This window comes from Molothrus aeneus, chromosome 1 (assembly GCF_037042795.1).
Source record: "Molothrus aeneus isolate 106 chromosome 1, BPBGC_Maene_1.0, whole genome shotgun sequence".
Taxonomy (NCBI): domain Eukaryota; kingdom Metazoa; phylum Chordata; class Aves; order Passeriformes; family Icteridae; genus Molothrus; species Molothrus aeneus.
Window position 1 is genome coordinate 33,055,602 of NC_089646.1, and position 27,770 is coordinate 33,083,371.

General features: G+C 38.5%; 1 protein-coding gene across 1 annotated transcript in view; it reads right to left on the reverse strand.

Moving 5' to 3' along the window:
- OSBPL3 (oxysterol binding protein like 3) overlaps positions 1 to 26,363 on the reverse strand; it is a 67,343-nt gene extending 40,980 nt beyond the window's left edge. The window contains exons 1-2 of the mRNA XM_066554692.1: positions 26,257 to 26,363; positions 4,565 to 4,807 (exon numbers count right to left, since the gene is read on the reverse strand). Of these exons, the coding sequence (XP_066410789.1) occupies positions 4,565 to 4,657 (93 nt within the window). The 5' untranslated portion in view covers positions 4,658 to 4,807; positions 26,257 to 26,363. The remainder of the gene's footprint in view (positions 1 to 4,564; positions 4,808 to 26,256) is intronic.
- Positions 26,364 to 27,770: the final 1,407 nt, after the last annotated feature.

The window sequence follows — 27,770 nt, forward strand, 5'->3', positions numbered from 1 at the left end:
AGAGTTTGGTTAGGCATAAACACAGTATATCATTGATTGCAGGAGACAAGCAGAAATTTCATCTCAATCAAGGAACTTTTACAGCATCATCGATCATCTTGGTTTGGAAGGGACCTTACAAGATCAGCTAGTTCCAACCTCCCTGCCATGGGCAGGGACACCTTCCTCTAGATCAGATTGCTCAGAGCCCCATCCAACCTGGCACTGAACACTTCCAGGGCTGGGGCATCCACAAGTTCTCTGAGCAGCCTTCAGTGGTCTCACAACTTTCACACTAAAAATCTCCTAACAGCTAATCTAAATCTCCCTTCTTTCAGTTCAAGACCAATCCTGTCTGTCCTATCACTATGTAAAAAATCCTTCTCAGTCTTTTTTATATGTTCCATTAAGTACTCAAAAAGGCTGCAATGAGTCACCATGGAGCCTCATCTTTCTGTAAGGATAAGCTTAGAAAGAAAGGGACTCCTGAAATGAGACAGACCCATGATACTGCATGGGTGAGGTGAAAAGAATCAGCTGAGAAATAGCTCAGCCAATTACACTCATCTGGAATAAACACAGTGTTAACAGTTTTGATCAGAATACAATTTTAAAAATTCTTTTTAGTACAGAATACAATGTTCCCTGCATTAGAACTCCAATTTTTCCTGAACCTCTCCTGCAGTCCAGACACAAGGTGTCTCTCACATTCCTGCAGGAAAATCATATTTATTACAGTTCTCCAGGTGAGCAATGTATCCTAGAGTGTGCCTTCTCAAATAAAAGGTGTGAAAATGGGAAGAAAATCTGAAGTGGAAGCACTGCTTCCCCTCAAGCAGGCTTGACATCCTGCCAAATCTCAGGTAGAAGGCAAGTCTGCTACTCATCTCTCTACCCTGGGAACCTCACACTTCAATTGTCAGCTGTACATAAAGGTGGCTGAGTTGAAATAGAAATGGATCCTCTTAAAAGCTCACAGAATTAACAGTTTGGGGACCTGCTGGATACATGTGAGGTGGCATGATGGATTAAGAGAACCTGGTCCTCTTCCATATACATCCTTCCAGATGAATCCAACCTTTCCCACCTGAACAAACTCTCACATTTTTCAAAAACACTGCTGCTGTGACTGGTTTTGGTTTTCCACCAGACCCTAAGATCTTGACCAGGTTTTTTGTTTTGTGAGAGATTTGACACCTCACTGAATGAGGAAAAAGCATCAGCTGGCTATTCCTGGGAGCAGCTGCAGAAGTGAAAGAAAACTGCTTACACTCTAAAATGAAGGCAAATGAATCAGGCTGGTCGATTATCATCTCTACTCATCCCTCTGAAATAGCAGAAGAGAAAACTGGAGACAAAGGATTTCCTGAAAGCATTCAAATTATACTCCCTTTTGCTTATTCTTACCCCACAATAGGGAACTGAAAGAGATAGCCCAAAACATGGCACTAACTTGAAAAAAAAACAACAGCACCCCCCAAAAAAAACCCCAAAACTCCCAGATGAATGGCATTAACAATTCTAGCATAAGTCTCCTGTCTAGATTGGTTGTGTTTTAAGACTATGATGCTACAAAAGATTTTTGCATCATTATCTGGGCCAAAATCTACACAAAATTATCAACACTGTATTTGCTGCCCAGGAAGAAATTTCACCTGAGGCTAAGGGAGGAACAAAATCTTTACTTTTCTCAGGTCTAGAGGTGCTCATTTCAGATAGACACTGAAAAGTTCCCCTGTACACGTTCCTTGGTGCATACTCAGTCTATGGCTGAGGAAAAAACCCATAGATTTTGGTCGTCAGAGATATGTCCATTAGTAGGTAAATGTATTCATTTTCTTAGTTGAATATAATAAAAGCCTTCTCATTTTCTGCAACATTCTGCACCATACTGCTCCTTAAGGCAAATCATTTCAGGGGAAAGTATGAAGTAATGATTCTGAATGGCTCTCAGACTGATGCTTGCAGTTGCAGCTCCCTGAAGGAAACAGATGACAGTGTCACACTCTCTTTCAGTGCAAAATGCAGTCAGTTGGACCAAATATTTTAAACTGCCAAAAATAGAAACCTACTTTGTGGAAGATAAGGGTTGGCATCAGCTGCAACTAAGGCATTTGTTACGGTTCATAAAATTGGCAGAAATTATTTCGTTTTCTTTTATGGAACAGGAGGTTTTTTAAAACAGTTCTCCTGTCACAAAGCTTTTCCCTGGAGGATATATTTTAAAAGTTAGTTAACATATTAGATTTAAAAATAACTAGCACAACATACCTTCTTTTGATCACAGGTCAATTTAAATTTAAGGAAGGTCAACACCAGTTTTCTTTCCTCACAAAACTGAATTTGAGTTGTGTCTCTGTGGAAGAGATCCCTTTCCATAACTGAAGGAGAGGGGAACAGAAAAGCAAAGAGGTGGGAAGTGGCAGTAGCCTCCAACTTTCCACGGGGCTTCAAAGTGAAGGTGAATTTAGTGGAGGAGGATTAAGTGTTCACCTGTTCAGTTCACACAGCAGCTGGGCAGGAAACAGGCACCAAACGTAGCAAAGGAAGGAGTGGATCCCTCAAAGTCCTTCAGCCCTGCTTAAGCCAACTCCTTTCTAGCACAGTGGCTCATTTTCTGCATCACAGGAGTCATGCTCCCCACAAACAGCCCTCTAGCATGGAACTAAACTTCAGCAGACACAGCAGCCTGGCACTACTGTGCTTCCATATCCCAGCCTCAGGTCACCTGTTTGGTGCTGGCACACACCAGCAATAAAGTCTGCCTGTAGCAAATCCAGAGAGGCTCAGAATTCAGATCCTGCTATTTTTTGGGGCAAATTTCACCCTGCTTCAACTCTTCTTCCCCCCACTATTTTCAGATCTTCTTTCTACTTAATCAGATTCAAAGAAGTACTGCATCAGAGCAGCAGCACAGAGAAAAGCACCCCTCAGGAAGATCTGTCACTAACCCACGAGCCATGAGCACAAGGGATGCAAGTGTTTGAAGGAGGAATAAGAAGCCCTCCATGGAGCTGGAACATGAAGAAAAGAATATCAAAATCATAGCATGTCACTCCCTAACCTGCACAGCACCTGGCAACATCATTTAAACTTTCAGGATACTATTAATAAAAAAAGTATCAGTAACAGTGTTACATCCCACTATTCTACCAGGATTTTGAAACAAACACCAAAACAAATCCAAACAAATGAACAAAAGCTCCTGAAGGTTATTGTACATGTGGTCCTTTTTTGATTAGGGGATTCTTAACCATTTCATACAACTTTAGATGGTTGTTGTTGTCATAATGGAACACCTAAAGTATTGTCATTTAAACTAATACACAGATGGAAAGGGCAAATAAATGGCATTATTATGGTTCCTTATATTGGCTGTACTAGACAGCAGTGAATTTAGTCATACTCATGTAAATCCTATTATTTAAATAATAAATGATAACACTTGATAGACACGAACTGTTGAACAGACAATACCAAATCTTTTAAAATATACTTTTCAAAGGTAATCTCATATGGAGGATATAAAAATAGTATTGCAGGAAAACAAAAAAGATATCCTGAGAGGAAGGATTTTATTGTTCAGTAATGCACAGCATTTCTCACAAGTGCAGCACTTTAAAAGTCATAAATTGTTCAGACATTTGTCTGCCTTGCCAACTGTATGAGCAGGGCCAGAAGTCCTAGAAGAGCAGGTGCTGTTTCAAAACACAGCTGAGGGCTCCAAAGCTTTTGGGGGATTGGGATGCTCAATTCCAATTAAAATATCTGCCTGAGGCAGCTTCCAAGAGCTCCACTAAGCCAGCACTTGTACAGATAAAAGTTTATGCTGAGCACTTTGCTCATGACTCTGCAAACATGGATTGAGCACATTTAAGTTTAATTCTCAGTGCAGCTGCAGGTCAGCATTTCTTGCCCACAAATGAAGCCTTCTTCAGCAGCCTCACCTGTCAGGTGCAAACATTTGCAGACAGGTCTTTTGAAACTGAGAGGTTTACAGAAAACAGAAGCAACCTTCTTAGCAGGAAACAAAGCAACGTTCACATTTGGCATGCAGAAGCATCATGTTACACAAATGCTCATTTTGCTATCTGCAGCTCTACAGCAACACCCCGCACAAGTGGGCATTCAAAGAAACCCTGTGTCAGGTTCATGAAAAATGAATTATCTTTCACACATCCATGCACACCTTTCCTTGGAAACTTGAAATAAACAGAGCAGTTACACAATATTCTACCACAAAAGTACTGCCTAACAGAAAAGATTTGGTATTTCAGGATCAAACCACTGAGACCAAGATGCAACAGCAGCTGTATTTTACTATAAAGACACCATACATACAATAAGATAGAAATCAAAATTCACTGTAAGCATTCCAGTTTTACACATGCCTGCTATTCAGTAATATGTGTTTAATGTATTTGACTCAAAACAAGATGCTATCAACAAAAAAAGAGAGAGGAAAGCAAAGAAGTGATGAAATAAAACAAGCAAGCATCAGGAAAACAAGGTTTAAGAGATTTGCGGGTATCCAAGAAAAAAACAGCCAATCTTAGCAATGCTTTCAGCTTGGTGAAAAAAGTACCTGTCGACTTCCCTGCTTGGAGGAGCAGCTGCTAGTACTTCTTGAAGGAGACAACATCTTCTGGGATGCACCAAAATTTTTTTCTTCACTCATGATCCAATACTATTTGTGTCACATAAGCTCACTTAGAACACCATTAAAAGGTAATTTGGAAAATGTGTTGGAAGACTCCTCAATGAAACACCAAACTCATCCTTTATCCAAATGCAGTCCAGTGGCATGATCTGTACCCCATGGAAACTCCTAAAAGGGAAAAGAAAAAAAAAAAGCCAAGAAGTTGTCAGATGCTGTCTCTTGCTGCCACATTCCAGCATGAATTATAATAAAGCCTTTGGTTAACACAAGCTGAGCACATAACTGTATTTTATAAGAAATAAATTGAACGACCACTTTAAGATAAATTTGAAAGTCTCAAAAAGGAATGATATAAATTTTGAATCCTAAAAACATTTTAATTGTTGCTATTTATTCAGAGGACAAAGTACAGTATTGAGCACCTTTTTACAGATTTAAATTAATTTTAAAAATTAATAAAAACTCACAAGAAAGTCATAAATATCTATATGAAATAGCCCAAAATAGATCCAAAGTAAGAGACAAGCATCCAATAAAATGCCGCCAAAAAAATTATGGTGTAATTAAATAAATGTCTCTTTTTCTCTGTTCCTTGATAATTTAAACAACTAAGCATGGATTCATGTTATAAGGAAAAAAAACCCTCTACATAAAAGAGCAATTCCTAAAACTAGTGAGCATGAAAACTTAGCTGTCTAGAGCTGTGCATGAGCACTTTTACCTGTAATCAGCAAGCTCTATCTACTGTCACATCAGTTGTCTCAGCAAGTGACTGGAAGAATAATTACCAGTCTGTTTAATAACAGTGCTCCCTGCAGCACATGCAAATACAAGCCATGCCAGGAACTCCAGTAACGGAGTCCCAGCGTGGGTAAAAGCTGTCATGGTAACTGAATACTTTTTAAAAAAACCCAAAAAACCAAAACACAAACGAACAGAGGACGTTACAAAAGAGTGATGCTTTCCAAAACTTGAGGTGGCAATATAAATTGTGTATCACTTCAAATTTTATTGCCTCAGGCAATGAATTCACAATTAGGAAGAGTCCAAGAACAATCAGTGATAGAAGTAAGGAAGTTTCCACAGAGAGAAGAGAGATTTTATTGCTGAAACAGGAAGGCAATACTTCACAATTCTCTCACTTGCACTGTCAACAATAGTCCTGAGCTGGGATCAGTGATTATTGAAGTTTGCCATTCATTTTTTCCTTGAAGAGCCTTAAATTCTATTCTGAGAGCAGCAGTAGTCTCAGATCCCTAGTAAAATATTTTGTTCATCTTAAGAATTCATTTTCCTTAAAAACAAAACAAAAATACATCAAAAGCCACAGGCAAGAAAAACTAACCAGAACCCAAAATTAAAACCAGGTGCTATATTTTAGATGAAGACAGCACTCTGCAGCAGAAAACCTCTCTCCCTGCAGCTGTAGTCTGAAGTATCCATCTTCTGAACAGAAACCTTTTCCAATCTACAGTGCTTTCTGGCAATGCAGTTTGCTGTAACATTTCAATCAACATGCCCTCTTTTCACCTGAAACACAATGGCATTTACTTTACCTAGTTAGAAATACTCTGTACCCTCCAGAACAAATCTGTTCTACAGCCCCAGCCTCCACAAGTGAGGTGAGAAATCAACTCTCCTGGGGTTCTTCCAGGAGTGAAGATGAGTCAGCTTGGTAAATATTCCAGGAACCATCACAGAGCTACAAAGACAGCGAGCACAATGAAGGCCAAAATAAACCCCAGAACAGCAACGTGGCAAGCAAGGTCTCTGTGATTTGGGCCCAACATATGGACTTGAGACTGAAGTTATGACTGAGATTAGGAGCAGTGCATTTTGGAGAAGTCCTATCTGGAAGATAAATCAGTGTGGCATTTTATTAAGAACAAGTACTTCAACAGGTTTAGATTTATTTCTGTTTTCTTTTCAAAGCAGGTTAGAATAGAAGCATCTCAGGTTTTTTACTGTGGAGTAAATATAAAGGGTAGCTTTCTACTTTACTTGCAAGTTCCATTCAGCAAAAGAGTTTAATGGTAATGTCTGTATTTACAAGAACAGAAATACTCCTCCTGTAAATTCATTGTTCAGATACCCCCTTGAAACCAGGCAGCAAGTGTTCTGCTTCTGAGCAAACACACTTTGCTCAGATAAATCCCTGTTCTCTTCCCTGCTCTAGTTGAGAATGAGCACCTTCATCTTTCACTGGTGACTATCTGGCATTTTGGCAGTGATTGGCAGAGTTCATGGCAAGAAACAGGCTCTGATTTGTAGCAAAAACTACCAGAAACTTTTGCAGCAAAAAGCACTGGGTATACCTCCAGGACACACTAAATTTAAAATATACAATGTCCTTTGCTTGTTCGAACACACAGCACAATAGTTGTGATGTCCTAGAAGTGTCAAATAACCCAAAAAAACCCCTAGAGGTCTCTTGGACTTCAGCACAGAGAGAAGCCACATAATCAAAGGAATCTTTCTATCATCATGTTTCTGGTGTGGAGTGTAAATGAACTCAAGGTTTGGCTACACCAATGTTTTAGGGCAGAGCAGAGGGGGGCTTCCTCTGCAGATCTCCCGTAATAACAAGGTCTGCACTGCAGGGCAGTCTTGGAACATGGAAGCCAAATCCCTTTTGGATTAAATGTGCTACAGGACTGCATCCAGTGCTCAAAGCACAACACCTGACTAGAGCTAGTGCTGAGGAGTCTTATGCAGGGGCTGATGTTAGGTCCTCTTCCTAAGTGATTGACTACAAGGATCCAGTTTTACTGCACTGCTCCACTTGCTAACATTGACGTCAGAGACACTAAGAAAGTACTTAAGATCTCCTACAGCAATGTCATTTGTCCTTTTGGAATCAAAAAGAGAGTGATGGGCAGGTTTCCAGAATTCAAATGAGCTGAAGATGACTCACTACCTAACAAGAGGTGCTTGAACAAGGAGCAGGTGACAGGTGAGGTAAATCTGGTAGAGCATACCTGAAGTATTTTGTCAGTCTACTTCTCAAGTGGGGTTTTTGAATTCTCCTTTATTCCTTCAAATGAGTTACTGCATGGGCTGGATGAAAGGTTTTTCTTACCAGCCCTGAAGAATTCAGGAGTGAAAAATGTGTCCTCTCTCCGAAGTGCTTTATTCTATTGGTGTTTCCCAGTAATTTAACTTATTACCTTGAGACTTCCAGATTTGAGCATGAAAAAGTGTATGTGAATAACTATCATGGCCCCAAATCCTCTCTAAAAACTGCTGTGTATTCCAGCAACAATTTTGAGCTCCTTTTAAAAAATTCTCTTCAAGTTTAGAAGAGAAAAAAAGAAAACTGTGGCTGCCCTTGAACAATAACTCACTTATTCTTCTGGAAAGGTGAGAAAAAACTGATCCTGCATCCCAACTTGACTGCTTTTAGCAGTAGTGACTGGGCCTTTCTGGGGCAAATGATATTTTGCAATACCTGTGGAAATTAAGGTCACCAGGTACAAAAGCAATTACAACTTTAAAGCAAGCATAAAAAGCAGTGTTATGCTAATGAAGCAAAGATTGCAACTAAAATTTATTTTTAAGGTCATCATAATACAATTGCTTCAGATTCATTAAAATTTGCTCCTTTCCATGCCACAGGATGGCTTTAGAACTGTATTTGTTCCCACATTTCTCTGGAGCACACAGAGGGCCACTTTTGTCTATTCAACAAAGACAACTCATAGGTGTGAGGCTGAGGCAAATCCAAATAAATTTAGGACAGTAATTTTCACAAGCACTAAGTATTGCCCTAATTCTTTTCTATAAAGCCAACAGCTGCAAAAGTAGGCCAAGAGTACCTCTGCAAATGACATCACCAGGTGCATTTTGAAGAATTAAAAATACATGAGTATCAAATATTGGTCAGAGCTTCTACACCATAAGATGATAAACAGCATTATTTCTACTTATCATCTGCTACTAAGAGCCTTATCATTCTATAGCAATTAAAGATAATGTAAACATATGATAATATGTAAAACAGGAATACAATTCTTTTTTTTTAAAGAAGTACCATCCCAGGTTGTCCTCAAACCTTTAAGATTGCACAGGTTCAAAGCAGCCTTGCAGTATCATTTAATCTCTCACAACTCTGAAAACAATAAGCTTACAGCAAAATCAAAGATTTTTCACATCTCACAAAAGAAGAGAAGGGAAATTCAGAAAAAAATTATGTAGAACTGCAGTAAAAAAAATCAACATTGTGCAATTATTTTTGCCACGGTTCTGGAGGAAAAGTAAAGCCTTAACAGCTGCTTCAAAGCTGATTCAGCAGTGAAGGAGCACTAGAGACTTTGAGAAGCACAACTGGAAGTGTACATCTCATTCTGTAGTCAATTAAGGTTTTTTGGATAGAAGAATAGTAACAACATAAAGCCTGATGAGAGTCAGGTGGATACAGCAAGCATGGAACTGAGCAGTCCAAATCAGAGTCGCAAGCAATGTTGAGTGACTTTTCACAGGATTAACAAAGACTTTGTGCTGAAACCTTTGCTCTGCAGCTATTATTAAATTACATTCACTCACATCTGCCTGGATAAACAAAGCAATAGTCTTTTCCTAGTATTGCTTTCATGTCTCTCTCAGTTATAGTTCAATGTGCTAGCTTTAATCTATCCCAGTGTCTTATCTGGCTCAAAATAGGAAAGAATTATTTATAGGCTACAGGTACACCACATACAACTATGGGAGATGTCTTTCCAAGGCAGGTATTTGCTGTTCCTCAATTACTGTAAGATTCACACTACTGAAGGTCAAAGCACATGAATCCTGTTCTGTTACTGGCTATTCTCTTTACTAAAGAAAACTTGCAGAGACAAACACAAAGCAGTTTAAAACAACTCTTACTTATAGGTTATTAAACCTATCTTTGAAAGCACAGGTTCAAACATCTTAGGGATAATAACAATAACAGGAAACACTTCAGAACTGCCTTCCATCAGATAAGTGCTCACCCAAATCACAACTTCTCTTCAGCAGATGTTTTCATCAGCCATGAAAAAATGCTACTTGGAAGCAGTCTGTGATGCAAAGGAACAGTTCCTTCTAGCCTGTCTCCTTAAGGAGGCTTTTGTAGTAATTTAATCATGCTATGTCACTGACCTAAAAGAGGAAAATTTAGTTCAAAGAAAACTCTCCTAATTGTCTAATCAAGAGAGACAGACAGAGAGGGAGAGGGAAAAAGCTAGACAAACAACAAACATATTACATTTAACGAGAGATTGCTTATCTATAATGTTCATCACTATTATGTTCATCATCATTGCTTATCTATAATGTTGAACATCTATAATGTTCATCACTTGATGAAAGAAAATCCTGTATGTTCCAGTGAACAGAAAGCAAAAAAACTCCAAAACCACAGAAATGGAAAACAAACCACAAAAAAAACCCCAAAAACAATCCAGTAGAATACATCCCAAGAAAGACATCAAAGAACATGCTTCAATGTCAAGTCTAGTTAGACCTTCTGGAAGCAAAGCAAATATTTGCTGTTTCACTAATAAGTCAATCCTTGCCTTATAGATATCCAAGATAATTCAATCCTTACATTATAAAAATCTTATTTAAATTTAGAAACAGGTCATTCAGCATCCTGAAATATGAGTACATATAAAAATACCACCTTTTCCTCACATCTGCCACAGAAATTGACTATAATATTGCACATGACATGATTCATTTTAAATGCATACTCTTGACACTGTTTCCATCCCCCCAAGGAGATCTGTGATAAATTGCACTTGTACCAAAAACCCAAACTTACTGGGTATATAAACTAGATAGACATGTTAAAAGTCTCGATGACAAGTGATACAGAAAATACACCTGGTAATAGCAGTATTTTTACAGTAATTAGTCAGCTGTCTTACTACCTTTTCCACCCAACTTTCAATCACAGTTGAGAATCAGAACTAACAGGTCTAACCTAGCCCACAGTCAGGTCCTAAATGATTAATATTCTTCTTCTCTCCCTGTCCCTTTCAGGAGGAGTCCTGCCAAGGGCTTGCCTGACCTCAGGGCTCAGCAGCGTGACCGAGGGAGCTGCACGCGCCCCGTCCAGCTCTTGGCATGGCTCAACAGCTCACCAGTCAGCCAAAAGCTGGGGGACCACCAGAAACAGCTTGTGACCCACTAAAAGAGGCGTCCACAGTCTCCCTGCCAAGAGGGTGGAGCACAAAACAGCAGCTCCTGAGCTGGGATCAAACCCTGAGCTGGGATCAGGTGCACTGTACACCACAGGGCTAACGGGGTACAGAGGTATTCCCTCTGCTCAAACAACACACCAGGAGCAGGTCTGTTTGCACTGAACTGCTGCTCAGCTAGAGAACCCTCACAAAAGATGATCAGGCAACAGAAAAGAGAGAGACAAGCTTATTATCAGCTTCAGTAAGGAAAAGAACAGGCACATGGTATCACTTTACAGCCTGTACTAAAAACCTTGGAAAGGCCCATCTCTTAGTGATAACATCCCTGAGTGGGAAACATTTGGCAGGAGCTTGCTTGTCTTTCATTTTTCTGCTCTTACTACTCAAAGCTTTGCTTTGTTCACTGAAACAAAGATATTTCCCTGTGCCCTTTTCAAAACTGCAGTCACTATTGCTAAAGTGTTACTGAAATACACAGTGTTTGTTGTCCTGGATTCAGTTTTGATAGGCACAATGTTAGCTCTGGAAATATCTGTCGGTCTGCCAGCATGTAGTAGATCAAGATCTTAAGACAGAACTGTCTGCACATCAAGCAAAAGACACCACTTTTCTGTCAAATCATTGAAAGCATCAGTGTAACTTTGAATCAGACTGGCTCTTTGTGACCTCATGAACTGCATAATGTAGTGAGATGCATAAGTCCATCAAGGCCAACATAAAACAATATATTTTATTAAACCAGCTGACATTAATTGGTTTAGCTATGGAGAAAGAAACACAAACTGAGTCACCTCTGGTTTCAAGTAGAATGACAAATAGAAATACTGAAGAGTTTTGGTGGCCCAGGCATGATCCTCACCAAAGCCTGAAGGAAAATATCATCAGGGTGCTATGACCAGCAAACACACTGTATATCCTTTATCTCTTAGCAGGAGAGCTAGCACTCATTAAAGAGTGGCAGGATCCAACAAAGCAGGATCCTGTTTTGTCCTCTTTGATGTGCTCTTTTACCTTTCATACTTTGGCATCATCTACTTTCTAAATTAAAAAAACCAAATGAACTAAACCATGAAAAACATCAAACAAAAAACCACCAAATGAACCAAACAAAAATTTTAATCCCCCACTAAGAAACCTGTTTTTCTATGATATATGGGAATTGTCATTTGTCCTGTATATCACTAATTGCTAAAAGAAAAAGGGTACAAAGGAACCAGCACTTCCCTTTGAGAATGTTTCATATTTTTCCTTTGTAAGCAGGCCTATTACCTCAAAATTTAAATCTTATTAACTTTAATAACTGTGGTAACAAGATTCAGTTCTTCCTAGGATGCATGGAAATTTGTTTACACATTTTATAAAGTGCAATGATGACGAGCTATAAAAATCTTGTATTTCCTCTTGATCAACTTAATGTAACTTTAGAGGCTTCTGTCTCTAAGTCCACTCCAGGACACCTTTTTCGGTGTACTTTACAACATTAGCATTTATACATGTAGCACTACAGCTTTCTTTTAAATATTACATAGATTTTTATTTTTTCCAGAAGGTCTTTCATATTAAGAGAGCTGGAAACCACAAAAGAGATGTGTGGTGCTCTGAACAAGGGCAGGTAGTTGCCAGCAGACCAGTGTTAACTCTAACACCACCTTAGGTGAGAGGTCACTAATTTCTTAATACTGTGTTTCTAAACACACAATGTGCAAACAAATATCAGCACTTTAGAAATGCATTGTGGGAAATAATAACATATAAAGTATCCTGAGAACAATTAGTACTACAAGTGCTAAGTAATTTTATTATTAATGCCAAAAGGTAGGAGTTTGCTAATTCCAAGTTTTCAATTTAAAAAAAAAAAAAAAACCAAACCAAAAGCCAGCATGAAGGAAAAAAGTATATAGAGAACCATAGAATCAAATGGCTTAGGCTTGAAGGGACCTTAAAGATCACCCAGTTCCAACTTCCCTGCCATGGGCAGGGACATCTTCTCTAGACCAGGTTGCTCAGAGCTTCATCCAGCCTGGCACTGAACACTGCCAGGGTTGGAGCACACACAGTTTCTCAGGGCAGCCTGTGCCAGTGCCTCACCACCCTCACAGAATTTCTTCTGAATATCTAATCTACATCTTTCACAGAAATGTATTCATTTAAAATACAAATTAAAACTGTTAAGGCTTTAGCAGGAGCTCCTCCAGGACAGACAGGAGGATGCCTGCAGCTGTCCTTTTCCCTGGAAACACATGACCCACATACATGTATGCAGGTGACAGGCACCATGAGTCACAGATGCCAGAACCACACTCTTGGAAGATTCTGTATCACATCTGCTCTTAAATCCATTCATATTTATGCTTGTAATGAACACCTCGACAATGGGAACCAGGAAAGTGGTTCCATGGATCAAGTTTTCTGCAACATTATCTTTGTGGTATAGGGAAAAGATGAACTGAAAGAGACCAAGAAGCAGAGAGATGCAAGATGTGGGAATTCAGATTATAAATCTGAATGACTCCATTCAATGTTTTGCCTAATTAATAAGAAATGGGAAAGTATCAATCACAATAGCTGGGTCAGACAAAAAAAGATGCAGGCCAGAAGTGAGGGTCTCTGACTGGTTAACAGGGCAGCTCTTGAACAGGAAAGAACCATACAGGGGATCCTCTCCCCACCTCAAATGATGCAACCCCACCACCATGTCCTCAAGTTCTGAAATGCTGGAGGGGAAGACAAATCCAACTAGGGTTACCACAAAGGCTCAACTTGGATAGAGCTGGTAAGGGAACTTCTGCCCTCAAAAAAGGAAGAAACTAAACACAAAGCTGCGTTTAGAAGTTGCAAACCTGTATTTGGGAAGATCAGAACATCCATCTCAGAGTGAGTGAGTGACTTCATGTCAGATCTTGCCCTGTCTCTGCCTAGCTACAAGGGTACGAAATCTAAAAGCAAGTTCAGAGATTAGCCAAAAAAAGTAGTAATGTAACTATTACAGACAGCCCAGAACAAGGAAGACCCAAAGAGTTTGAATGCACTAAGTTTGTTTATACAAGTCTGCTACAATGTGATATCCCAATGTAAAAATATGTCCTGTTGCCAGCAATAGAGCTCAGAGTTAATACAAAGCTGCTGAGAACTTTTGTGGGTCTCAGTAGCAGCTCAGAGTGCCTCCACTGATGGGTTAGAGCTCAAAATCATATTAACTTTCAAATCTGCCAAAGTAATTAAAGAAATTCTTGCTCCCAAGCAATTTGTTACTGTCCTTTCCTGAGATCAGTAGTTTCCCCGACAAAAAATAAACAAATACAAAACTAAAAAAATCACAGGACCCCTCCCTTCTCCACTTCAGTAGAGCAAGATTTTTGTCACAGCAAGTAGTTCACACACTTTGCTTTGGGATGGTCATAACCAGCTGGTGGCCAAGAAAGTGGAAGTACTGTTATTTTCAATTGATCCAGACAGTTCTGCCCCCAGTTTTACATTTAGATTCTGGTTAGTGCAAGCTAGCAACTATCTATTTGGATTTAATTAAATACAAATTAAATACCCCATGATTAAAAAAAGCTTTAGCTATGCTCTGATTCTCAAGTATTTTTAGAGGTTTAAAAGATGGAAGGTTTTAATTAGGATGCCTCAGCAATATGAGAGAATGAATAATTTACACAGAAATTTACTGGAGCTCAGTGAAAGAGTGGTACAATTAACTATCCATATTTTTTATTTCTAAGCAGTAAATAATTTTTTAGTTCAGCCCCAGTCACTGCAAGCAGGCCATAGAGATGGCAGACAACAACATGAAGAGTTTTGTAATATGTACAGTCCAACATTTTGGTTGCTTCATAGCACTCTTGAGGTTGGTTGTACTTGAACAGCAACCAGCAAGCTGGATTTTAATTATAGGCTATAAAACCAGAAATAAACATAAGTTTTCACAAGTGATGTAGATTCTCCTTAAACGGCTAAATATTAGAGTTCCACCAGTCATTGCCTTCTCTCTCTACTCTCCTTCCAATCCTCCATCAGTTTTGTGTTAGTTTTTAAGCTGCTGACATATGGCACTGGCTCTGCTAGACCATCAGGACTTGCAACACAAACAAATCAAAGCTGTGGTTAATTCTGGAGAGCACATAAAGTGAGTTCTGACAATACTTAACAAGTCTTATTTCATGCAACTCTCTTGATGAATTTCTGAAAAGGAAAGTAGAACAAAGCAATTTCTTAGAGGAAGACATTAAAAGGTTCAGGGTTTTTAATAAAAGTGTCTAAAATGACTAAAACATCAACATATGAAGTTGCAGGAAACAATACTGCAAGCTATTTTCCTAACAGATGGCACTCACGCCTACTTCACCCATGCTGACCTACATTTTTTTTCCTTAACTTTTACTAATATTAATCTTTCATTGAATAAGTTTTTTACAATTTTGCCACCAAGTAATATTTTAGCATTAAAGGTTTGAGATACTTATTCAAGAACATACTTATAATAATATAAAATATAGAAGGCATAAAGGAGGAAAACACCTTTACAAAGCCCAGGACATAAAATTTGACTTCTGACAAAAAATTGTCTTCTCAAAGGCTGTTCAATATTGAAACTCTATTCAGAAAGTTTTCATCCAGCCTTGACTGGAAAACATGACATTTGCAGACATTAAAGCATTGTCATAACTCACACTGCCTTGTAGAAAAAAATACACCTGTGCAATACAGGCAGTTCAACCACAACCATTGAACTGATTTTCATTCTTTTGTTCTACATGTTTATTGTGAAAAGGTAGAAAAATTAAATGTATGTAGAAAATGAGGAGCTGGAGGAGAAATGTGAAAAAAATTACAGTGAATGGTAATTTAAGTAAAAAACCCCTAAGATTTCCATACAAAAATACACCAAATAATTTCTCCCAACATGTTACACTCTTTTTGAGGTCATATCATAAAATATGTCAAAAAACCCAAAAATCTTTAGTGTTGTTACACCAAAATAGCAAGGATTTACATGCAACATCCCATTAAAAATAAATATGGGAATGGCCAATGGTAGTTGGAAGGAAGTATACATTTGGAGACGTTACATTATCAGCATGTGAAGTTTGACAGTCTTCTCTTCTGTACTCAAAAAATAAGAAAACAAATCCACTGTCTGTTCTAGCTGCAAACAAACAAGGTGGCCACAGGAGCTGGCAGTGCCCCAGCTCCTATTTCAGGCTCTTCTCTAACCTGTTGACTCACCTGACTGCTCACCAGCCCCATGATATCCCTCATTATAATCATCTTCCAGAGGAGGACACTCGCACTAACAGTGGGAATAATAAAAGAGGTGCTGTTGAAACTCTTCCCATATGGTTCCCACCCAGGGTGAGAGCAAAAAATTGTTCTCTGGAGTGATTTTACAATACCAGTTAGCTAGATCACAGTGAGGGTGATCACTGCTTCAAGTCACTATTTAACTATAAAACACAGTGACAAAACAAGCAGGAGCTCCTGCCATCCTCCAGCATCACAAGAGATGATTTTGGGAATAGATTGCCTAACCATGTTGAATGGGTATCACACTTTTAAGAGGTGAAAGAAAGTACAGTACAACACAAAGCACTTCCTGGAGACCTGATGCTGTATTCCAAATGGTCATTTTGGCCAATTGAATTAAAATACTACTAGAGCCACGTGACAGTTCATTTTTGAAGTGCATACAAAAAAAATGTAAATAATCTATATTTGTGTCAAGTACAAAAAAGTTACTGAATTACTCGGAGAAGAATACTCTGATCCCTCTCCTTATGTTTTTCTCTCTTTAGCATATTAGGTTTTTGGAAAAGGGTTTTGAAAATGGGACAAATGGTAGCCACGTGCCAGGATGATTTTGGGAATAGTTTGCTTACCAAGTTGAATGGGTATCACACTTTTAAAAGGTGTGAAAGCTGATTGCATCTTCGTGCTTCCTAAAACAGCCACCCTAAGGTGAAGTTCATTTAGACCCAAACGTGCAGTAAAAGCTTTCACACTTCACATTTTTCTTTCACATAAATGATAGCATTCCCAGAAATACAAATCAAATTTTGACCTATTACTAACGGCCAATCTAGTCAAAATTTCAGTATTATTCCCAAAATTGGAATGTAAATTTGCTTGTACTCCCCATGGCATTCAGCAACTAATTCTGACAAGTCTGTTATTTGTTCTTACAGATTGTCCATACAAATCCAGCATACAGTGCTTTAAAATAATTAAAGCTTCCAATAAATGCTGCTGCCTTGTGCACAGGAATCTGATTTTATATTAATTTTGCCTGCAGACTTCACGAATTGCTCAGAGTTCACATCTCCTTTTACCAGTATGAACAGCTCAATTTCTCTCTGTCTTCATACCTGCCCCATTGCCCATGCCAGGGATACTGGAGCTAGGTGAGGACATGGAAAAAGCATTAGGCATTTGGAAGTTAAAACCAGCAGCTTAACCACCTTACACAGTAAATCTAAGGAGCTTAGACTCACCAACAAGTGCAGGAATTGTCAAGTTGGATGCTATGCATTAAGCATGAGAAAGTAAATACATGTGACAAATGCGTTACTTCCCCTGTGAACATAATGATTCTCAGTTAACATATCTAAATTAAGTCACACATTAGTTATGTCTGAAGAGAGCAGAGTGACAATTAACATTTTGTACATAAGCAACCACTGTTTTTTAGATTCAGAACCACTTTCAGAGATGCTGCAGGCCTGATTTTTCTTCAGCTGAGCAAACAGAGAGACATTATTCCAACAACATAAATGAACCTTCATGTGCCCATGGACAGAAACAGGGTATTTCACAGGTAGCAAATTAAATAGATCAGGTGAAAGCAAACAGTCCAAACTGAGTTGCCACAATTTATCCAAAACCACTGAACAGTCCTCCATTTGATCTTCCTTTTAACATACTGAACCAGAACTTCTTTGCAACTGCTAATTTAAATAAGTAAGTAGCAACAATGCTAGTTTTCACAATTTCAGAATACTCTGAAATTCAAACACATGCAGTCATATGGATGCTTTTGTGACAGCAATAAAATATTCTTTATAAAGGAAAATACATCTTCCTTACCCGGACTTTCCATCATGTTAACCCTTGTTCACTGCTGTCTAATGAGAAGAATTTTACTAATTGTCATTTGTGGCAGTAGCAGCTTGATGCCACAAGGCCAAAAGGCAATTAAAGGTCACTGCCTATTAGATTACACCAGACTGATGGCAGCACATTTGGAAGCAAAGGCAGAAGCCCCTGAGCTCTGACTCACTGCAGAGCCTCAGATCTGGACAGTTTGCTCAGCACCTGCATGGCTGAGCCTTCTGAGCTGGCCCCTGAGCTCAGGTCAATGAGCCTGCCATCTGCCTCAGGTGGGCACTCAGGAGGACTGCACACTTTCTCTCTACCAAATACACCTTCACCAGCTCTGTTCCATCCATCAGGCTAAGAACTTCTGCTGCACTTTCCATAGCAAACCCCATAATTCTTGGTGATCACAAAACTGTTTCACTGCCAATACCTATGCAAAGTATAGGTATATTGATATATCGGTATATTGCATATTGATACTCATGTTTTCTATATGCATCTGAAGTATACTAGCACCTTGTTCAAGTGTTAATGATCCCTTTTTAATCAAGTCTTAATATGCACATTTATTTTCTCTATGACAGTGCCTTTGTGTTTTAAATGCACACATCATATCGAGTGCATTACAGTCAGATTTCTGGGCTATAAGTTAAATGAAATGTGATGCATAGTTATGTAACTGAAAAAAATCCATGAATTTATCTTCCCACGAGTGACAACTGAATCACAGAATACTCTGAGTTAGAAGGGACCCACAAGGATCATTGAGTCCAAGTCTGCAGTGAATAGCCTGTAGAGCACAGCTGGAGCATCCCACACAGAGCCAGCCACCCAGGCAAAAGATGCTATCAGTGGTTCCTCATTTCTTACAAGATACTGTCAAAAGGGCCTCCAGCCTAAAGCCACAATCCCATTTCAGAAGTATTGCACAAGTTCTGTGAGCCCACAGGGGACACACGCTGCAGCAGCTGAGGATGAACTGCAGCCCGTGGAAAGGAGGAACTCCTGGGGGAGTGCCTCCCATGGGAGGGACCACCCTGGGGCAGGGCAAGAGAGTGAGGAGTCCTTCCCCTGGGGAGAAAAGAGCAGCAGAGACAACGTGTGATGATGTGACTCCAGCCCTCATTCCCCACTCCCTGCTCACTGGGAGTAGATTTGGAAAGAAGGGAGGGGTGAAGGGAAGGTGTTTTAAGATTTGGGTTTATTTCTCATGATTCCATATTTGACAGGCATTAAATTACATTCATTTCCCTCAGTCAAGACTGTTTTGCCCACGACAGCAATTGCTGAGTGATCTCTCTGTGTCCTTATCTTGACCCATGAGCCTTCCACTATATTTTCTCTGTCCCATCCAGCTGAGGGGAGTGACAGGGTGGCTTAGGTGGTGCCAACCCACCACACAGCCATTGTGGCAGCCCCTGCACCCTGGTTACCTGCACTTCTTTACCAAGGATTTTGCAAAGACAGGATAGATTGAGACTTCACAACTTGCAGGGGAAGCTAGTTGCAGCAGGAGATGCTGAATCATGCCTTTAACAGCTGTCACTTAGCCAGCACCACCTCTTAATTAGTGCCTTCTTTTAGATTTCCTCAATAGCTATGTGGAACCAAAAAAACCCCCACAAAACAACAAAAAGAGGAAAAAAAGGCAACCCAGCAAACAAAAACCCGACAATTCTAGTCAAAACATAAACCACATGTAAAAATGCTAAAGGTGAAGTACAAACTATAATTTGTGTAAGATAAAACAAACAGCCAATTACAGGCATAGAAAATGTTTATTTTATACTACCCTCATGACAAATCAAAATCCATTGAACTTTTAAGTTCTAGATTTTACAGCCTGTCTCACTCCATAGAGTGGAAAATCCAATTTCCTTCAGAGTCCCAAAGCTTGAAGTAAACGATGCATGCTTATCCTATTTCTCCTGAAACAAAGGTTTTCCCTCAAAAGCTGCTGGCCAGATACTGAATGGTATTAAGAGTAAAACTATAAACTAAGCTTTTCATAGGGTACATTTTACTTTGCTAACCATTTGTTACTATCATCTTGTCCAGTGGTGGCAAAAAAAAAAAAAAAAAAAAAAAAAGCAAGCAGGTAGTGGCATGTGACTCATCACAATGTGTGTTAGAAACAACATTAACAGTTGAAATGTTTAGAAGCAAAAAAATGCCAATAAAAGTTGGCATTAAAAAAAAAAAATCACACACAAAGGGACAGGGCCATTCTCCAGTCCTCCTTGTCATCACCAACACCAAATTCCATTGGTGTCCCTCAGCCAGAAACACACAGCTTTTTCACTGTCACCACGGTGAGTACTGCTGCCTCTGGACCATTCAAGCAGCTGGGAGATTTCTGCCTTTTAGCTAATGTAAGTGTCCCCAAGAATTAAAATAATTTATTTTTGGAGCATTTGACAGCTTGTTGGAAGTTCCAAACAAATGCTGTGCTACAGAAAGACTAGTGTCAACATTTTGATTAATCCTTTATTATTAGACTTCTAAAGTAGAATAATAACTTGAATTTCTTTGATCTTTCTGAAAGCATAATTCCTGCTTTATGTTTAAAATAAAATACAGCTTGAAGTATATTCCAGCACACCTGTGGACAGTCAACAAATTATTCAGATATTTAAGCACTGGAAGTAAAAAACTCCAGGGGACAAACACACCATGGGCAGAACTTAAGGGGAAAAAAAAAAGAAAATTTTTGCTACTTCTCAAGGTAAAGTATCATATGAAATCTGGTCTTAGATCAAAAACTTTTCCTTTTCTCTAATAACTTGCCATCCCCCAAAAATACAGCAGCAGAGCCCAGGTCTCCTCCAGACCAGAAGACAGAGAAGTCACCTGGACTTCTCTGAAGGGAAGGGCAGTGAAAGTCACAGTAAAACATGCTGTTGCACTGAAGGCTTCTTAAAGCTTTTTCATCATTTTATTTTATCACCATCATTTTATCATCAATTTATTTTTATCCTTACTCTGATGCTCACTAATGTGAGCATCCAAGTTACCAGAGAGTGTGTTTTACTCCCTGTCAGGTAACACCTTTCCTGGATTTCTCTCAGAATGTTAATGTTCTTGAAACATAAGCTGATGTGAGAATGTACTTCTCTTCTGAAAAGTTCTTGCTATGCACATGTCTCCACAACAGACACTTTGTGAGATGCATAAAGTTGGGTAAGTTAAAGAAACTCATTAAACAAATACTGCAGATTTTACATTTTCATAAAAACATCTCTGTTTATTCATCACTATTGATAATTATACTTCACCAGGTTTGATCATTTTTCATCCCTCTTATATGGTTTGATAAGAAACGCAACAAAAAAATCTGTGACATGACATTCTTGGGCAAGTACACAGGAACAAAATTTAAACACATTAATGTAAGAGAAGTCCACTGATTGAAACTGAAAAAGCCACTCAGCTTTATACATGTAGCTCAAAAAAATTATACTGTTAACATTTTACTCAGTCTTTAATCTTTATTTCTCCTTGAGAAGTGACTACTTCAATAATCATAATGTTTTTCTGCTTAGTAGGAAGCCTTTTCCAACCTAAGGTAACAATTTCATTTTCATTTTGTCTTGAAGTACCTGGTGCTATGAGAACCTGCCTTATGAACTAAAACAAGAATATGACCTTTTCTCTGAAGTAATGTGAGTATAAGGCATACAAACTAGGAATCAGTGAATAAGCAGCAGTGACTAGAGGCCAAAGCCATCCCTCATTCTCTATTACACATGGCAGCACTGGGGGTTCAGTCTCACATCCTCATCACCACACTAGAGGAGCCCACCACCAACAACAGCAACCTTCTCTTCCACCCTCCTGCATTTCTCTTGCACACAAGAGCCCTGAAGCTATACAGCTATACAGCTGTTGGTCATAATTAATTTCAAAGGCCACCTTTGAAACATGACAAACCTTCTGCCTTCTGATGTATCTATGGCTTTATTTCTATTATTTCGTTATTATTATTTCTTTATTTTCTTCTTCAGCTGACAATAAAATTATTTACAAATAATTTTACAAATAAATTACCAGAGTCTACATAAACAAAGACAGGAAAAATGTACCCCATCTTTTTTCAAAAAGATAGGGCTGGCAGAAGCACACATTCAAGCATATACTAAAAGACAGAGATGGTCTGTTAAAACTACTCTTAAAAGAACAGGCAAGTTCTTTTGGCTTTTCCAAGCAAAAAATTATGTACATCAGAGGATTGAGTTCACGAAAAGTGCAAGCTTCTGCTCAGTGAGGGTGTGATGAAAACATTCTCACTGGTGTAGGAATATGGACTATCTGTATCACTTTCTGTAAGCAAAATGCAGAATCTCACTTCATAAAATCCTCACTGTAATGTCAGTAAGAAGGCAACTTGTTCCCACTGCTAAAATGGGAAGGGTGACCCAGCTGATTGTCTCTGGAACAACCAGACACACAGTAGTTGCTACTTTTCTCTGCATTTAAGCTTAAGGAATCTAAAGTTTCTATAACAGGAGACAAGACTCATGATCTCCTAAGTTACTTTTGGTTATGCTAATTAGCTATTTCTAGCACTTAAAGTTCATGGTCTCTGCCAAAGTAGGAAGCAGTAACTATTAAAAATACCTGAATTTTCACGTGTGTGGCATACTCTGCCCTTAACCCAGGGAGAATGGTCTGTCACCTTGGCACCACAGGGCTGAGGAGCTCACAACCTTGTCACACCACCTCAAGCCAAACATCAGCTTGACACATTTGGCACAAGCAACAATTTGCCCTAAAAAATGCATTTAAATGATTAATAATATCCTGCTGCCTTAATGAAATTGTGATGTATATTTCATTCACCTTTTTGTAATTTCACAGTTATTTTCTACTGAAACAAGTCTTAAAAAATTACTTTATTCTGAGATTGTATGAAATCAGCAGTCTTCCTGTTTCAAACAGTTCCTCTGTCTAAGCAGGTGTTTTCTGTTTTAGACCAAAGTATCTATGAATAAAACTAAAAGATACAAATTATACTTTCATGAGGTAGGTAACCTGCTTATTCACCTCTCCCAATCACAGATGCAATCCATTATACTCAGCTGTAACAGTTTGTTTTGGTCTTAAAAAATAACAAAACTAATTTGTTTCAATAGCCACTGGTGAGACAAGAAGTTAACAAACAGCCTTTTTCATCCCTTCTTCACATTTTTTTGGAGGAGGTTTACCTATGCTACTATTCACTGGACAAGTTAGTACAAATATTCATAGCTAATTCCAAAAGAAACACATATGAGAGAAGTGGCTTCAATTTAGAGTCCTGAGCTTGTACACAAAAGCTAGGGTTGTACATTTGTTATTTTTGCATTTACAAGCATATGCATGCTAAGATTTGGCCTCTTTTTCCTTCAGAGGAAGTACTAAATAACATATTTTAACAAAGAATTTTATTCTGTATGAAGAGGTTTTCATATAACACTATTAGTAAAGAGCAGCAGACAGCATTGAGCTGCTGATATTCAACTTAAAAAGTAAAATTAAATACCCTTCACAAGTGAGATAAAACCGAAGATTCAATGTACATAATATTTGTACCAAAGAACTCAGCTTGGAATTTTAGGTTGGCAAAACTAACAGAAAATACCAACATAGAACAGAATACACAAAGTTTCCATTAAGTTTCTTTTAAAAAAAATTATGTGGACTAAGGATCACTTCTTTCACTATATTTTCCTATATTCAGGAGAGCAGTAAAGAATTCCTCTAAAGGCTCAGTGACATATGGAAGTTGCTTCTGTAACAGCCATGGATTCAATATTCAAGCTTGTAAAAATGAATTTAAATACCCACTTAAAGGTGAATTCACTTTAAGCATCAGCTACTGTTTCTTTCCTTTTTCAAAAGACACAGAGCTATTTAGTGAAATTATTCCATATGTTAATGTGAGATTTAATGTATCTCAAAAAACAGGGTGTTACAAAGAATTAATGCGTTCCAAGAACATACACCAACAGGATTGCACTGCATCAGTATGGAAGTGGAAGTATTACTGTTAAAGTAAATCCTAAATCTCATTCCAGTCTTCTGCTGTCCCTGTTAGAGAAGCAGTGAAAAAATCCCACTTTGTAACTGTTAAAATGCTGTCAGTTCCGTATCCCTGTAAATCTACCACCCTTGCTATCCAAGTTGCCTTACAATGGGGAACACTGGAAAGATTAGGACAAGCAGATAAGGTCTTGACCAGAGTTTTTCACAGGTTTCCTGCATGACTCCATGTGAATTCACAAGGCTATCTGTTCCACAAGAACCCTCTCTGTAAACAAAATTGCCACATGTTGTACACTGGGGTGGGGCAGGTCTGTGTTCATTTCTGGCTCGTACAGAAATGTTTTGAAAGTCATTAGGCAATAAAAAAACCTTTGGCTTGCTACTTAAACATAAAACTTCCCAACTTTATCAGTGAGCTGTTTTATAATAGTGTTGATAAACTCCACTATCTTCACAGATAAAAGGATCCTATAGCAACAGGGCACCTCCCATTGGAGCAGCATGGCAGCACCTACCAACAGAAACAACCAAGTGAAAGTATTTTCCACTCCTGGCTCTCCTCCACTGACACCTTTACAGCTTCTAATTCAGAGAAGCTGAAAACATATGTGGTAATGTGCTTTACAGCAGTCACATCTAGCAAAGATTCAGTCCTTGTGCCTGCTCTGTACTTCAGTTGTCATGACTCATCTCCAGCTTTCCAGAGGAAAGCAAGTTCCTCCTGGGCACCACAGAGCCAGTGATACCTTTTACATGCCCTCAAGAGAAACAGAGATTCTGCCTAAAAATTCACCAAGTTTAAACAGTGATTAAGCCTACACAAACACAGGTGCAAATACAGTAAGAAATTAGTGCAAACAGCAGTGGTCTATTCTGGTTTACAAGTATGAGATCCACGTAAGTCTATCAAGACTGACTTTAAAAACATTAATTTATACACAGGACTATAAGAACTGCAAAGTTCAGAGCACCCAGCCTTCCAAAACTGCAATCAAATAAGTAAATTACATGCACATAAGGCCTAAAACATCCTAACCAGCTTATGTGCTCTAAAATACTAATCTAGTCCCTACGGGTTTAAAAGGACAGGAATAGATATATTTATAAACACACACAAATACAAACATCAAAAGTTTAAATGCAGCACAAGCAGCTAGCCAGAAAGTTCAAATACATTATTGTCGCAGACATCTTTTATGAAAAATCCTTTCCTTAGGATTTTTCCTCCTGAGAAGCTGAGAGGCCTCAGGAACAAAATGTAAACAATGGTTATCTGCTGCTATGGAATGCAGCAGGTGGATCTGTGATTGGCTCATGTTGGTTGTTTTTAATTAATGGCCAATCACAGTCAGCTGGCTCGGACTCTCTGTCCGAGACAGAAGCTTTTGTTATCATTCTTTTCTATTCTATTCTTAGCTAGCCTTCTGATAAAATCCTTTCTTCTATTCTTTTAGTATAGTTTTAATGTAATATATATCATAAAATAATAAATCAAGCCTTCTGAAACATGGAGTCAGATCCTCGTCTCTTCCCTCAACCTGAGACCCCTGTGAACACTGTCACACATTATCAACATTCCTACACCAAAAGAGAAATTGTTAAGTATTCAGAATGCATTGTGACTACATTTACATACTATTAGAGGAGATAAAATGCCACAAGTGCCATGACTGGAAGTATGACTCAGGACAGAATTTTGTCCTAGTGCTAAATCTCACAATTAGTGAACACTCAGGCAAAAAACTCACCAGCAGGACAAGAAGTTTTTCAATGTCACTGATAACATAATCTCAGCCTTGCCCAAGTCCTGTATTTGGCTGATTTCAGAATGAGACACAAACCACACAGTGCAATGGTGCAATGGGTGAGAGTCCCCCTTCCCCCCTTTCAGTGGGTGATCAGTGGAAACCCCAAAGACTTGGACTGAAGGGAGCCCAAAACACAGGACAACCCAACAAATGGTATTTTTTCCCCATTTCCCCCAAAAGTAACAGAACTTTGAGGTTTTTTGAACAATTAGCCTTGTCTAAGCAGAATAAAAGGTTACATAAGCACAACTTCAGGTTTACCTATTCTATTTCTTTGTTACTTTCTTCTAGTAACTTTCTTCTCTTGACATCTAATTAAGCATCATCTCTTATCCCAAAAGGGGATGAACTGCTGCCCCTTCTCAGCTATACTGCAGACCTCTTCCATTCTCCATTGAGTGATTCTTCATACCATGAAGCTTCTTAGACAGTTTCTTTGATCATGCTCTCTCTAGGCTAGAAGGCTCCACACCAATTTAACCTCTTCTTTCCCAGCAACACAGCTGTGAGAGAAGGATGACTGACTTACAGTGAGTGGGTAGGATCACTGCCACCAGGAAGAATCCAAATCTCTTCTCTCACAGAAGTGAAAGGATGAGCTATTCCATTAGGGAGGATGTGGCAAGCTCACATGAGTCTTGTGTTGGATCTGAAAAACCAACCAAAAAATCAGATGAGAAATAAAACTTCCTGAGGCATTGTCCTTTCATACCTGAGAAGCACAAGGGAAGTAACAACTAGGATATATGAATAGCTGAAAATTTTTCTGCTTTGATTTTTGTGTATTCTCCCCTCCCAAAACACTTCCTTAAAATACAGCATCTACAGCTGAGTTTTTCCTGAAAGATATGCATTAAAAATTCAGGTTACCCACATTCTCCCATATAATTAAGCAAGTTGAGTTTTAGTCTACTAATACAGTGTGGGGGCAATGCATTTTGTGACAGAAATCCTTCTTGCTGCAAAGATGCAGAACTCTGCACCAGTGTGTAACTCTACTGAGGCTGTGGGGAACCCACCCAAACACCTTGTCAGCACTAAAACAAGAAAGAAGAATCCTGAACAGAAATAGATGCTGGGGTACTACTCTTTACAAACTTGTAACATTATTCAGCCATTGCTTTGAAGCAACTAACACAGGGCTTTGATGTTTAGTCAAACGCACTTTTTCTGAAGACCATCCAATTTTACAGTTTTAGCAGCCTGCAAGACTTCTCTGTACAACATGAACACTACCAAAAAGACATTATGACAAAGCTTAACGTGCTCCATTCCAGCTAAAAAGAAACAATGGTTTAGTCTGCCTTTATTTTCATGGACTGCATGGTCCAATTATCAGATTTGAATTTCTATTGCCCCGAGTCAGTTCCCATATCAGCTTGATGATAAATTTTCCAAAAGTCTGCAATAAATCAGCCCCAGACAAACCAGTGTCTGACTACCACATACTGTTTATAAAAACTAGCACATTGTTAAGCTTTCTCTGAGGCTTTCCTGATCTTTCTTCAAAAGCAATATGAGAAAAAGAGAATTCTTCAAATTACTTGTGACAACAGTTTTGAATTTGAGTTACTGTTACAATTTAACTTTTTCTTAGCTATTATTTCTATATGCTGTCATAGACTACACCTTTAATTCAGTAATGAAATTAAATTCTTCTGCATTTCTTGAATTTACATTACTGCTCTTATTTAATATTATTCTTACAGTCTTAGCATATTTTCCAAGGAAAAAGGAAATTCTTTTCCCTATTTTCAACTCATAGTTTTGAGCTATACTTTTGCCTTCTCCTATCATCTGTCTACATTTAATATCTCCTAATTTCACATTTTACACTGAATTTCTTGCTTCATCTATATCGATTCCTAAAAATGCCACTGTCCCCATCTGGTTTGTAGCTTAAACATCTGTGATTTAATTTTAGGATAATTTAACACATGAACTTGCATATTTTTAATAATCTAAGTATTAAGGGTGGAAGTTTTTTAAACTAGAGTAAGAAAGAACACTTGATGTGTCAACTTTGATATTTTTGATTAATCT